Here is a 15,270-nt window from a genome sequence, read left to right as displayed (position 1 = left end):
GTTCCCAAAGTACTAAGGCAAAATCCAAACCCTGGTTTTCCTGACTCAGAAGCCCAAGCTCTTTGCCATCTACATTTTACAGAATCTAGCCTTCTTTCTCTTGATAGGAGAATGCTAACACAATACCATACTAATAGGAATTTCCAAGGAAAATCCTTCTACAGTCCCACACAATGTTTAACTGCTCTCATGATCAGGAAATCGTTCACTTATGTAATGAATATCCCTCCAAACAATGTGGAAATTCATTTCCTCTTGACTGGGTTTTTCATTCTGGCTGTTGCTTGGCAGCTTTCCTGATATGAAAACAGTCACTGGGATCCTATTCTTACACTCCAGGAGGTCCTGGACTTGTTGTCCTCTGCCCTGGGTTGTTCTCACTGGCTCCTTTGATCCTCCTCCCCAGACAGTGCTGAGTTGGGCAAGTCTCTTGGGGAGTGAGAAAGTGACATTTGAGAACATAACTGGTTTATTATTACACACTCAGGAGTAAAATTAACCACACAAAATGCCTCTGGAATTGCCAATGGGAGGGTGGTACACCATTTCTCATCCTATGTACCTTTTTCTTGATTTCTATCTTGTTTCCATCATTGAAGCTTTTGAATCATCTGCTTGAAGGGTGCATACGTTACCTAGATAAGTTCCATTGCTATTCTAGCTGTGTGTGTGTGTGTGTGTGTGTGTGTGTGTACATGCGCATGCACATGCACATGCCCACGCACACGTGCACGTGTTTGTGCTTATGTGCCATTTCTAGAACTTGAACTCAGGGCCTAGGCAACACACTATCCCTGACATTTTTTGCTTGATGTCAGTGTTCTACCACTTGAGCCCCAGCTCCATTTCTGGCATTTTTGCTGGTTATTTGGAGACAGAGTCTCACGGACTTCCCTGCCCAAACTGGCTTTGAACCAAAGATCCCCAGCTTCTTGAGTAATTAGGATTTCAAGTATGAGAAACCAGTGCCCAGCCATTTTAGTTTTTAAATCCATTGAATGTATCTTTTCTGGCTCCTTTAGAACTAATCTAAGAAAAAAAACTGCAAATTTGATTTTTTAATGAAGGCCTTCGGTGACTTTAAAGTCCAGGATTGATGAACCTTTTTTCTGCCAAGAGCTGTATAAATGTTTATAATATGTTTATAATATCATTGTGGGCCATATAAAGTAATTGATACAGGCAGATGGGCTGCAGGCAGCAGATAAGAAACATACATATCTATCCTGTCATATAGCCTAGTGATTTTGAGGATGATTGGGCATTCTCTACCTCTACTTTAAATAAAGGGGTGTAATCTCTTTACAACTTCAGACAATCCTGATCCACCCTCTTGTATCCCACTGGGAAGTACCAGTAACAAATGGAGACATAGAAACTTCAGTGTGCATCTTCCTTTTGACCTTTGACTGGCCTTGTAACAGAATTTAAAATATCCCCAGGTTGAAAATATTGTTGACCTGCTGGAGCTGCAACTCAAATGCTCCCCACTACTTTTGTTATTTTAAAGATACTGCAGTGTTATGTTTACAAGTTTATGAATGTTTGCTGACAGAAAGTTCTTCAAAGCCCTCCTAGGAGGTAACATGTAAAGTGGCAAGGGTGCCATTGTGGAAGTATAGGACTTCAGGGTTCACAGGAAATCAGTGACTGTCCCCTAAATGGGGCATTTTTGTATGGTAGCTTCCTGCTTTGTCAAGCCCAGAGATACTTCCGGTCATCATCCGATGAGGTGAGTACTAGAATTGTTGGTGAGAGTTAACTAGGGCTTCCTCAGTGCAATTCCCAGGGAAATGATGGACTTCAGACAGGCAGGAATGGTCAGGTTATATAGCCTCAGTATCATTGTGTCCGATAACAGACTGTTAATCTTTCATTAATGATCACATCACAGCATATAGTGAACTGCCACTTCAGTGGTAGGAAAGTAATAACTTGTTGGACTTCCTGTTTAAGGTTCTTTCCCCTGTAGATAACACAATTTCTATCAAAGCCAGAAACTGTGTGAGCAGGTGGGTGAAGACTGGGCTGCAATCACATGTGGAGGAGCACATATACTTCCCGGTCTGAGGGCCTTTGTGTCCTAGAGTGGGCAGCTCTAATAAAAGTTCATGGACCCAGAATGAGTGGGAAGGACCAGTTGATCCGGCAAGGCCTCATTTACCTTCCTTTTTAGCTTTAGCTGTCCCAGTAATTTCTGAAGAACTGCCCAAGAGAAGGAGTCCCAGGGTCACTCCCTCTCTTCAAGCCACTTGGGGGGATCCTGTAAGACAAACTTAAAAGGGCTTGGCTGTGGCATGTATCTCCATTTCCTCCATGGCACTGTTCTTCATTCTGTTGATCTATTTGCCATAATCCTTCAGCTGCCAGGAGCACTTTCCTTTGATCTTCCCTCCCCAATCTCTAGGGGTTCTAGGCTCTTATTTCATATTTATTGAGATTTAAGGAAATTTACGTAAATAATTTTGTCAGCATCTGAAACCTCTTACGTTACTTCTTCTCCATCTTTCACAGGTAGCCTGTATTGCATGTTGCACTACAGTTGGGGTGTGTGACTTGTCTCCCCTAGATTAGCTGTCAACTTATCCAGTGCACAGATTTTCCAAGTTCACCCTTACAACCCTTATTTGCTCTTACCTTACATTACCTGACACAGAGTAACTGTTCCATTGGTGTGATCTGGCTGACTGGCCAGTTAGATGGCTGGATGAGTGTCTGCATGGCTGGATGAAGATCTCTCAGAGTGGTGGAGCTTGCCTTGCCACTGAGAAGCAAGTTTCAGTCTCCCTACCTCCATTAATGATCACTTAGCAGTGGACACTAAGGGCCCCAAATGGGGAAAACATGAGTCATGCTATTATCAGAGGAATGAAGGAAGGCAGAAACATCTTTCCTTGTGCAAGGGTCAGAGCCATGAAGTGGGGACATAAACACAACGGCCTTCACTATCCCCCAGGTCTATAGTTAATCTAAATTACTTTATGATGGAAGGCAATGAAGGTAAATGAAAATGGTTCAACTTGGACTGAGACTCAGGAGGTTTCTAGGAAACTAGAGTAAGGATCAGTGATTCTTTTTCTGCCCTAGCCAAGAATGAATTTCTAATTTCTTCCATTGAGACTTTCCAGATTAACAAAGAAATCACCAGACCAGCTTTATTCTAAGACAAATGGAAAGCTCTGTCCCCTAACATCCTAACAAGCTCAACTATTGCAGTGGCAGACAGGGAAAGGGACATTTAAAGAGCAATGGGCCCTCATACTTTTGAGAAGAGAATCTCAAACCCACATTGCCATGGTGTCTCCAAGCTCATGTCCAGACTCACTCCAACTTGAGAGCTTTTACTTAATCATTCTAGTCCTGCATTTGTCTCCTTGGAAAGACCTACTTCTCTGAGGGATTTGGAGGATATAATCAAGTCAGGAGATCTTAAGGTGCTTTGGAGGCCAGGTGATTGATCCTCAGAGCCCATACCAGACATCTGCCCACTCAGCACAACAGAATCCACAAGGTAATGCTGACTTGACTCCCTCTCCAGCACACAATCATTCTGAGGTTCTTGGTGCCAGACCAGAGACAAGACTTATTTTGTTATGCTTCTGTCCAGAGAGCCCTCCCATTCCCCCCGCCATTCCCCATTGAATGGGCTTGATTGCTGGGCCCTAGCCCCTGCACCAGAAGTATAAGGATAGTGTCTGAAATAACTTGGCTTCTGTGTGCTAGGTTTAGGGGCTGGTTAGGGTGAATCTCATAGGGCTTTGTCATTATTGCTGTTATTTTGATAGATACTTTTACAAATTAGTGTTTGTTAATTCCTAATGAGGCAAAAATCATTGGCCTCACAGGCTCACATGTCCAGAGTTAGGGAATTAGAACTGAGATGCTATATCTTATTTGAATGTAAACCTGGTATTCCTCTGATAGAACAGCTAGGCAACTCCATGTCATAAAGTTGAATTGTTTTTCTCCATCACCTTATGGGCAACCTGCAGGCTACCCTGTTACTTTGATGGCCATAAATTACTTTCTTTTGGCTGTGTGGAGTCCACATGTATGGTCTTCCTATTGATTGTGAATATTGTTAGATCATCAGTATATTAATTGGTGAGTCAAGAGGTGGTTAAATACCATGGGGACCTGGGAAAATCTACTTTTCTCACCTGCCAAAAGAATATAATCAGATACACTTTATGTTTCTCATAAACACATAGCTGTTTAGTAAATAATCTCAGTGAAATAACTGTTCCAAAAAGGAGGAGTACTGGGCAGGATGAATAACTTTTCTGACCTAGTTTTATAACTCTGCTTCTAAATGTCTCCAGTAAAATATGGAATTTTTAGTCACTCTGTAGGAAGAAAGGCCAAGTGGTACCCTCCATTCAGTGCAATTTCTTTTCAGACACATGCTGTCTGGGTCCCTTTCAATTAAAGAAACAGTTACTCAATCAAGTGTTTATTGATCACCTATTGTGTGCCCAGCACTCTGACAGATATTCTGCGGTATACAGATAGTTCTAAGATGAAGCACATACTCTCCAAGTTTTAATAATGGGCATTTGAGATCTGGTGCACACATATACACAGAACTAATGATCAAAATTTATGAATGATAAACATGAAGTAATTTATACATTGAAGATTGGAGGGAGAGGGATGAGGGAGATGGAGTGGTCAGAGAAGGCTCAAAGAAGGAAATGGTGATGCTGAACAAGATCTCCAAGCATGGGGGAGACTTGACTACGGGAAATGAACTTCTACAGAACAGCTTGAACAAAAATGAAAGGGCAGAAGTATGCAAGTCATGTCAGAGGGGCCCCACAGAATTGGGTCCCTTTTGCTGGTGCTGAGTTTTGGGGGATATTCGGATATCTTCAGAAGCTGCTCATATTTTGCTGGTGAGGAAAAATGTTCCTGGTTTATGGCCTCACTCCTACTCCAGGGGAAATGGAGCATTCACAGACCTTTGAGATGCAACTGTTGCCAGGGAGCTGTTCTCTACTTTGCCACTTCAATTGAAATCCCAGGCTTCAGTTCCAACTATCATTCAGATCATGCCTGGGGCATGGAGGTTCCACATCAGAGCCCTTAAGTCCCATCTGATATCTTCTGATGGATGATGAGAGGAATATGAAAATTGACAAGGGACCCATCTGGTACTTCAGGTTTTCACAGGCTCTGCAGTGCTCTGTTGGGAGGGTCTGATCCCAGCCTTTCAGGCTGATTTGTCATTAGATCTGAAGACTCCTTGGGCGGGGGGCGGGGAAGGGAAGGGGGAAGGAACTCTGGAAGAGTAGAAAAACCCACTGGAGCTACCACACATGTCCAACCAGCTTCTTAGGTAACAAAATTAACAAAATTCAAATTGTTTTGGTCAGGGTCAAAGGGGTATATGGTCCTCTACAGTTCCCATGTTATCATCCCCCAGCCAAGAGTTAGTTCTAGAAAACAGGGTGATTATTCCTAAGGAAAACCATTATCTAGGGTCCTTGGCCTTGTGGTTTAGATAGGAGACCAAGTCAGGAGCTCCAGGCTTTGGTGTGAGTTGGAACTATACCTTCTCAGGCAGTTCCTCAGTGGAGTCCAAGTCTGCTGCTGCTTTGAGCTTTCCATAATATCTTCTTGCCTTTGCCTTCCTCTAGCTGTAGGCTCAATCCCTGACCCTTTCTCTCCTTTCTTGTACCTAGTTGTTTTTTGTTCCCTGGATACCATACGATGGTTTTCTTTCAGTTCATGAACAATTCAGACCGGACACACTGTAGTCAAAACAGGAGTGAAATGAAGATTCCTGGGCCTATTAGTGGCTGATCCATTCCTTTGGAGGGAGGCTCAACAAAGAGCTTAGAAGCACGATCATAAAGGCCACCGCTTTTCCTTCTCCCTGTCCTCCAGCAGTGAGCTAATAGCCAACTGCACCCAGAGGGAAAGTCTTTGATCATAGAAAGATTCAGTCAATGAGATGCAACTAGTAGGTTTGTGAGTGCGTTTTGAGGTACACAAAAGGAGTCGAGGGAACCTCGGTGGCCTGGTCAAAGGTGGAAGGTAAGATCTTGGGGTTAAGGTTAAAGACTCAGGGCATGGAGGCAAAGTGAGAGAAACAGAAAGGCTGGTTCAGCCAATATCCTTGACAATTCAACCTGGAAACTGTCATACCTTCACTGGATCCAATGGCCAAAGTCAGTCTATTCTCAGCAACACCTTCTGACATGATCCAGTAGGCAATGTCCCTCACCTGTGTCCCTGGTGGTGCTGTCCACTGGTTTTCCCAGACCCAGCCCTCTCCCTCCCCCAGTACTGGCCCCTGGTTCTTCACACATACCCTGTCAGGCTGTACGAGTTGAACTCACTCTTGGCTTTGGGTTGTTGACCAGGCCTTGGAGAACTCCTGGTGGCAAGAGGCTGTGCCTGATAGCCATCATAGTAGTTGGTGCGATTTCCCTTGGTTGAGCAGGAAAAGCAGAGGATGATTCCAGCTACCAGAGAGAACAGGGAAGAAATAATGCCCAAATAAAGAGCCTCTCCAATCTCGTATTTCATGCTGTCCGGCACCAGTGGTGAGTAGAAGTCTCGCAGGATTCCATGAAGATTCCAGGCAACAGGGATGAAGCCTAGGAGGCCTCCAAGGATGAAGAAAACTCCACCCACCACGGCCACCCTGTCTTTGGCTCTAGATTCCTTGCAGAACACTGTGCACCTCATTCCCACCACAGAGATCATGCAGGCAAGTGAAGAGAATGCACTGGAAGTCACCATCATGGCCTGGGCAGCCTGGATGTCAGCGGGCAGGCCTAGAAGGGTACTGTAGATGTCACACTGGGTGATGCCTGTGCTGTGAGTGGCACATTCCATCCAGAGGCCCTTGGAGAAGCCAACTGCTGTCACGATGCTAGCACCAACGTAAGAACTTATTCGCCAACTGGGGAGCAGCATGGCAACCAATGTGCCCAAAAGCCCCAGAAGGCCTAGAATGTAGCCCACAAGTTGTACGCCAAGAGAGGCCATGGCAGACCTCTGAGTAGAAGTATCTTCAGGGGCTGTTACCTTGTCTTCTGGCTGCAGCAGTTGCGCCTTAGATTCTGGCCTCTAATCCCTCATTTGAGATTGTCTCTGCCAGGCTGACTTCTTTCCTCCTTACAAGTGTCTGTGGGTGGCCACAAGCAGGCTCAAGAAGGCATCTAGAAAACCTTAAAAAAATCCATAAACCAGATTAAATATTGACCAGAAGCTTATGAGAGACCAGAAAATGCTGGATGCCTTTTGACCTTTGTTATCTTTAGAAATAACACATGAGAAAGAAAAAAAACTTTCAAAGGAGAGCCAGAATGTCATCACTTCTACGTAGGCACATGCCTCAGGTTGGCAGTCAGACAAAGGCAGGGGCGAGACAGGTGGCTGCTTTCCGAGAAGGTTGTGATGGCAGTGGCGGTTGTGGTGGTTATGTTAACACCACTGTTAAGTTACCAAAGCCTGGTGTTTAGCATATTGCCAAGCAACAGAGCCACAGGGCCCCTCAATTGCGGACTGAGACCAAATTCCAGGGGACTGGATCAGCAGGAACAGATCCTAGAATGTAGCCGTGGACTTGTCAGAGACTTCTTCAATCTATATGGGACTAGAGATTACAAGCCTAACCCTGCACCATCCTGCCTATGGTAAAAATCTGTGCCCCAGTAGATTGGAACACATGACAAGGCTTTCTACCCACACTCTGATAACTTGGATCTTCCTAGCTTTCCTAAATCTTTATCTACAAGTTAGCAAGTGAAGCCCCTCGAAATTACAATACAAGATATTTCTTGTTTAATCTCCCAACAGATGCTTCCATCATCAACCTTCAAGATGATGTGGAGAGCTCTAACGAATATATTTCTTACTCCACAAAGGATCCTGAAGTTCCCTGGGCTGTTAGGTCAGTAATGTAGATAGAAGGAACAATGGAAGCTATTTTTTCAATAGACAGCTTTTAATAGACAAGTACCCAAGGCAATCCTTTGAAATTCCTAAGATGTACAGGAGTTTGAAATGCTTATGGAGTCTTCACTTTCCAAGATACAGGATACTAAAAATCAAGATTCCCCCCCCCCATCCTACTGATTTTTCAACACAGTACACTCTGTTGATTCTATTTGCACCTCCAAAATTTCTCCCTACTCCCATCTTAAAACGAGCATTGCTCAGAAGTCCATTCTTTTCTTTCGTCAATTAACACTCTGTCCTTGAGCAAACACATCCACCTCCGTGGCTTAATCTATTACCCATCCACTGACACTCCCACATCTTAATTTCCTGACCTTCAAGACTGGCTGAGGAACTTCTAGTTAAAATTTCCCAGGCAAAAACAAGACTTTTTTTTCATAAATAACCAGCCAAGCAAGCACTAGCCTCTGAGTTCAAACCCCAGTGCTACCGAACAACAACAAAAATTCTACCTAGAGTGAGGTACAATGGTGCAAACTATAGTCTTAGCTCCTCAGGAGGTAGAGAATGGAGTATCTTGATTTGAGGTCAGCCCAGCCCTCCCCACCCCCCCAAAAAAAGTTGTCAAGACACTATCTTCCTCAGTTGCTGGGTATGGGTACAGGGGTTCATGCTTGTCATCCCCAGTGACAGAGGAAAGCATAAGTAGGCCTATCTGAGCATAAAGCAAAACTATACCTTGAAAAATAACCAATGTAGAAAGAGAGCCGAGAGCATGGCTCAAGTGGTAGAGTGCCCGTCTCTTCTCAGGGCAAGAGGTCCTGAGTTGAAATTCCAGTATGGATTCAAAAAAATCCACCTAGAAATCTCACAGGCACCTTGGATTTGCCATGTCTGAAAGAAAACATATCCCCTCCCCCATGCACTGCTCCCCAAACAGTTCTTCCCTAGAATCCCTGTAGTCACCAAATGATAATACATCTATCTGCTCCTTTCACTAGACCAAATTCTAGGAAGGTCCCCTGCCACCTTTCTTCTGTTTATTCCCTGAATCCTACAATTACGACACCCCACCAGTTCTCTCATATATATCATATATATATATATATATATATCCCTCAAGTCCATGATTCCCCATCCCCCTTGTTTTTTCCATCTCCACTGCTGCTTCCTAATACAGGGTTTAATTATTCTCTCACCTGGAAGCAACAGCTTCCTAATCAGTCTTACTTCCAATCTTGCCTCCTCCAATCCTTCACACTGTGGTCAAGATGATCTTTCAACATATTAATCTCATCAAGTCACTATTCTAAATAAGACATTCCAATGGTTCCCCATTGGCTAAAGAATAAAGTCCAGGCTTGTTTGTGCTCCATGACCTTTCAAGCTTCACCTCTTGCCATTCTCCTTCTCATACCCTAAACTCTTGCTGAACTAAACACAGCTCTTCAATCATGTCATGTGGTGTTTTGCCTCTAAATATGAGCACAAGCTGTTCTAGGAGGAATAACCTGCATTCTTTTTTTTTTTTTGCTTCCATGTAATGTTTTCTCATCCTTTGGGGCTCAGTTCAGATATCTCTCATTCTAGGCTGGGTTAAGTGCTGCTCCTCTTTGTTCTAACAGTATCTTATATTTATTTACTTCTATCATTGTTTTCAGCAGCAGCAGCAGCAGCATCGCCACTAGTACTGCAATAACAATAGCAACAGGTATACAGTGGTATTGTTTGTTTGAAGCAGAGCATTGCTATGTAGCCCAGGCTGGTCCTTGTGTCTTAGATTCCTGACTGCTGGGATTACAAGCTTATACCACCACACCCAGCTATTTTGTGGGTTTTTTCCTAGTGGTACTGGAGTTTGAACTCAGGGGCCTCACACTTGCTAAGCAGGCACTCTAGTACTTGAGCTACACTTCTTACCTACATTGTCTCCCTTATTGTTTCTCTTAAGTTCTTTACATGTGTTAACTCCTTTACTTACAACTTTTTGTGATACTGTTTTTGTTGTAGAATCGATAAGGAACTGAAGGCAGAGGTATACTTTTTTGCACTATACTGCAATTTTCTATGTAACTTTTTAATCTTCTCTGATAGTCTGTGAGTTACTAAAGGGAAGGAACTTGGAACTTACCTGTCTTTGTTGCTCATGTGCTTACCCAAGTGCTTTACCCAGAGCACTTGTTCAAATATATAATAGGGCTCGAGCTCAGGGCATTTTGCTCTCCCTTGACTTTTTCATTCAAGGTTGATGTTCTACCACTTGAGTGACACCTCCATTTCCGGCATTTTCACTGGTTAATTGAAGATAAGAGTCTCTTGGATTTGTCTGCTCAGACTGGCTTTGAACTTCGATCCTCAGATCTCAGCCTCTTGAATAGTTAGGATTATAGAGGTGAGCCACTAGAGCCTAGACAAATATATACTAATAAATTAATAAAACTGGTTAAGAGGTTGGAGGGCTCTCAGATGATTATAAAATAGAGACTTTCTAAATGTAGTAGAAGGGTTCCTAACAGGAAAGAAGATTGTGATGAAGATCAGAGGAAAAGGTAGAAAATATGGAGAAGTGACACATATTCATCTATTGAATAAATTTGTCTTTTCAGTTAAATTAGAAACCATTGGATGGTGAAACTCACCCTACATTAAGCTTCAGCTGTGTTGCTGTACCACTGGAAACATGGCTCATAGTCAACAGTATTCATTAGTGTCAGAGGTGATGGTGATGTCCAGATCAGAAGCCAGTAAATATCTGAAGAGCTCTTTCACTTATCAGTTGTGACCCTGAACATGTCCTTTCCTGCTATTGGTTTTCTTCTTTTCACCTGGGCACCACTATGTCTCTCCTGATCAGCACTGCACATCTCAGTGAGGCCTTCAGTGATGCGTGTCTAAGCAGCTCCTCCCTGGTCCATACCCTTATAGTAGTGACTTCAAAATATTTCCCACTCTTTTCTTCAACTCCCTCACCTGCCTCTTCCCTAGGCAGGTATTGCTGTTTATCCTGATTATTTACTTTTGTAACCAAGTTCCTTAAAGAAGCCACTTGATATCGATCTCCCTACCTCTCTATCCTACCATGCACTCCGTAGTGCTCTGTAGTCTGGCTGCTTCCACTCACCCCCTCCACTGAGAATGTTCTCATCAATGTTATTAATTATTCCCAACATCCAATGCACATATTTTGGTTATTTCAACATGTCTTCCTTCCTCCAATATTCTTTTCCATCACATCATCCCCAGTTTACTCTCTCATTTACTCTATGCCAATGACTCTATGCCAATGACTGCTAAATCCACACCTCTGCTAGAGATTTTTGGGGGGTTTTGTTTATTTGAGAAACAAGACCTTCCTATATAAGCTTATGTTGCCCTTGAACGCACACCCCTCTTACTAAGTCTCCTGAGTAAGTGGGTTGTAGATGTGCACCGCCATGCCTGGTTCAGACCTCCCTTGAATTCACTCTTTGTATAATCAGCTGTATTTACTACCCAATAACCCAGTCACCCATGGTTCTTCACCTTTTGTTGATCTATAATGATTGTTGAAGTCCTATTAGATCTGCCTTCAGAAAGAATTATGAATCCACTCACTTTTATCCATCCCCACTGCCCAACGCTTTCCAATTTCATTACAGTCCAGTTCTTAGAATCAATTCATCTATCAATGGTCTTTCTGAAGTGGAAATCAACGTACTCTTTGCTATGCTTATAAATCTCAGAGACATTTAATTCCTTTCAGGACAAAATTATATCTACTAGGAAAGTCACGTATTTGACCTATGGTCTTCTTCCCTGCCTTGTCTCTCACCATTAACCATCAGTGCCATGCCTTTTGTTCCTGCACACACACATGATGCAGCCATACTTGAGCACTGAATCTGCTTTTATGTCTATCTCAAAGTCCCTGCCGCCCAACACTTCCTTGGCTACTTGCTTGTTATCTTTTAGCATTTATCTACTTGAAAGTGGCTTTGGGCCCTCCACTTACTACTCAGGATGGGTTAAATACTTTTTCATTTGAATTTTCTAGCTATTTGGGCTTTCAGTGAAAGTTTGACAAGCTATGTTGAAGTGTTTAGGATTTTCTTTTACTCATTTCTGTTGTTATTTGCAACACTGAGAATTAAACCCAGAGGCTCACACTTGCTAGACAAATGCTTTACCATTTGTGCCAAACCTCCAGCACTTACCTTGCTTGAGCTTTTTTTTTTATGGGGAATACCTCCTAGCTCCCAGCACTTTTTGCTTCCATTTTTTTTTCTGGAACGGTGACAGAAAAGCCAATCCCAAGTTTCCCATAGGAAACAATAGTATACCCTAAGAGGAGAACTTAAAAGAAGCTGTCCTGACCCAATAAGTAGGAGAGTATGTTGAGACATGGAGAAGACAGAGACAACAAAATGTCCTCCCAGAGCCTTGGAACCTTTAGAATAATTTGGCATAGCTGAGATGTTGTCAGAGCTCATTCAAAATGACTCCATGGGGATTATCTTCCAGAAAGGGTGAGGAAGGCAAGATAGACAAAATAGCAAGTGATTAGGTGGTGGGACAGGCTATACTTTGCTTGTATTTGATGAGAAGTAGACATGAAAACCTACTATGCTCAACTCTAGAGTTTTGAATCTCTAAAAAGGTAATGGTGACAGAAAGTCATTTCCACAAATAGGGAAGACTGAAAAGTTGTTAGAAGCAGCTCTCTTTAAAAGGGTGCCAGTTGTTCATCTCCAATGGTTCACCTCCATAATCCTAGCTACTCAGAAGGCTGAGATCTGAGGATCACGGTTCAAAGCTAGCCTGTGCAGGAAAGTCCAGAAACATATTTCCAATTAATCACCTGAAACACAGATGTGGTGCTGTGGATCAAAGTAGAACAGTGCTTGCCTTGAGCAAAAGAGCTCAGGGATAGTACCCAGGTCCTGAGTTCAAGCCCCATAATGGAAAAAACCCCTTTTCCTGAGGGATTTTAGAAGCCAAATTTTGGCTGCTTAGGGTACAGAGAGCTGTAGGCCTTGCCAGCTGAATTTGTCTTCTGGGAATGAGGCCAACATACTCCATGGCCCAAAGGCTGGGCAAAAAAAGTTTCCCTTAGGATCTGTACCTAATCTTCTTTAGAGAAGGCATTAGAACCCCAGGAGAGGATTAGAATGGTTAAGACTGACAGCAGTGCGTGACTTAACTCCTTCTCACCTGAGTACCTTCCCAATACTCTCTCCATAGCTTGTGCATAGCACAAGCACTTTGTAAGCACTTTCCAATGACAGAGTGAGATAAGACAATTTTGATTCTGTGGCTGAAGGAAGGTCCTTCTGGAACTGATGAAAATGATCACAGTCCTCTCATTTCTCCCTAGATGTTATATCCCCTTAGAAGAATATGAGACACTTGCTCTCCACTCTACAACCCTCCTTGAACTTATAACAGCTCTCATGGGTGGCAAAGCTATTCCTTTGAGACTCTACTTTCTAAGAAGAAACTTCTTAGAACAGTTCACCTTTCTTTCTGCATCTGATTGGGAGTTGCAATTGGATTGAGAGATTTTCTAATTGTTTTAAAGAGAAGCTGACTGGGGGCCACAAGTTTGTCCTAGTGGTAGACTGCTTGCCTTAGCATGTACGAAGACCCAGGTTTGATTCCTCAGTACCACACACATAGAAAAAAAAGAAGCTGAAAGTGGTGCTATGGCTCAAGTGGTAGAACGCTAGCTTTGAGAAAGCCCAAGGACAATGCTCAGGCCCTGAGTTCAAGCCCCAGGACTGGCCAAAAAAAAACAGAAAAGAAAAGAAAGAAGCTGACTTGTTTTGGTCTTGATCATTCAAGTAAATCATGCTTCGTTTAGAATACTTACAAAACTGAAGGGTTGAATTTGGAGAACAAAAGTTAGCAACAATATCCCCACCTATAAATGCTGTGAATTTTTTGACTTCAAGTCCGGTTTCAAGAAGGCTTAAGAATAAATGTCCTAGTCCAAACAACAAATTTCTGATGACATCTTGCAGGCTGGTGGGGAGAAATCATTGAAGGATTTGAAGGGAACCCTTCATGCCTTCACCTCCCTAAGCCTCATGCCAGGGAAGGCTATGGAGCCTTCTCTAGCCCCCCACAGTTATTTGGAGCTCTTTCCATCTAGGTTTAGCCTGTTTCTTTTGTCCCAAAAGCTGCAGCCAGAAATGTTAAGATTTGAAGAATGGTTTCTCTGGCCCTGTGACAGCTTCTGGGAAACAAATACCATCAAATGCCATAGGAACCCTTTCCCCATACCATCCACTCAGGAACCCAAAGTAGTCCAGCGTCCCTCCACTGTGGGCTCAATTGGTAGCAGCTAGGAGAAATACCAGCCTAGGTGAAGTTAAAGCACAGCAATCAAATCCAAACTGAGATACTTACAGAGCAGTTTAGTTCTTTTGCAGCACCTCTGCAAGAGGAGATAGATGTCCCCGGAGAGGGTGGAAAGGTTCCTGACATAGGAGAGCCAGGCCCAAGGGGCCACAGGCTAAGGTGATAAAGGATTTCTAATTGGTTACTACAGCTTTGTAAAAATCCATCTGAAAATCTGAGCCTTATTATAGATGAGAATTAAACCCCTGAGGGCTAAGAAAGTTTGAGGTACTTTAAAAAAGGTTTGGTGGGTTTTATGTTTTTCCTGTCAAAAGTCCAGCTGGGCTTTTGTGTGGTGACCTCTGTGAGCACAGGAGAAGCCTTGGGTGGGTGGAGAGATTGGCCTAAGGAAAAATTCAGAACATTCCAACTTTGGGGGAGGGTTAAAGAGGAGGGCTTTTTAAAAAATGTCCATTAGATGTCCCTGGCTATGGGCCTTGAAGCCCAGCAGGAAGTAAGTCTCATAAACAGAGTCTGCTCCAGGCACTCTCCCACTCAGTCTGGCTTTCCAGACACCCCTAGTCTCCAGCACTACCCTACCCCTAAGGCCAACTTTGATACTCAAAGGCAAATAAGTATAGAGTCCTCCAAGGTGGTATTAACATGGCTACCATAATGGCAAGCCAACCTCTTTCGAATGACACATTGCAGTACCATCTACAATATCATTTGAGCTTCTCAAAATGATTGTGTACTGCAGTGATTAGGTTTTCTCTTTGAGGTGGGAAAAACTATAAAAATATTACTTTAAAAGTGAAAAGGGGAGCCAGGAGTTTGGCCTAGTGGTTGAGTGCTTGCCTAGCACGCATGAAGAACCAGGTTCGATTCTTTGATACCACATACATAGAAAAAAAAAAAGCTGGAAGTGGTGCTGAGGCAAAAGGGGTAGAGCTCTAGCCTTGAGAAAGTCCAAGGACAGTGCTCAGCCCTGAGCTCAAGCCCAGGCACGGCAAAAAAAAAGTAAAAAGGGGAAAAACT

The 15,270-nt window shown here is 43.3% G+C and overlaps 1 protein-coding gene across 1 annotated transcript; it reads right to left on the bottom strand.

Annotated features, from left to right (window-relative positions):
* Window positions 1–4,443: 4,443 nt before the first annotated feature.
* On the bottom strand, window positions 4,444–14,512 carry Cldn2 (claudin 2). Its single transcript, XM_090326324.1, has 2 exons — window positions 14,302–14,512; window positions 4,444–7,181 (listed from the first exon to the last, which is right to left on the bottom strand). The coding sequence occupies exon 2, from the start codon at window positions 6,997–6,999 to the stop codon at window positions 6,307–6,309; it is 693 nt and encodes a 230-aa protein (XP_090182450.1). The 5' UTR covers window positions 7,000–7,181; window positions 14,302–14,512; the 3' UTR covers window positions 4,444–6,306.
* Window positions 14,513–15,270: the final 758 nt, after the last annotated feature.

Source organism: Megascapheus bottae, chromosome X, assembly GCF_031878675.1.
Source record: "Megascapheus bottae isolate mThoBot1 chromosome X, mThoBot2.hap1, whole genome shotgun sequence".
In the NCBI taxonomy this organism is placed as follows: domain Eukaryota; kingdom Metazoa; phylum Chordata; class Mammalia; order Rodentia; family Geomyidae; genus Megascapheus; species Megascapheus bottae.
This window is presented reverse-complemented; position numbering and strand designations above follow the sequence as displayed.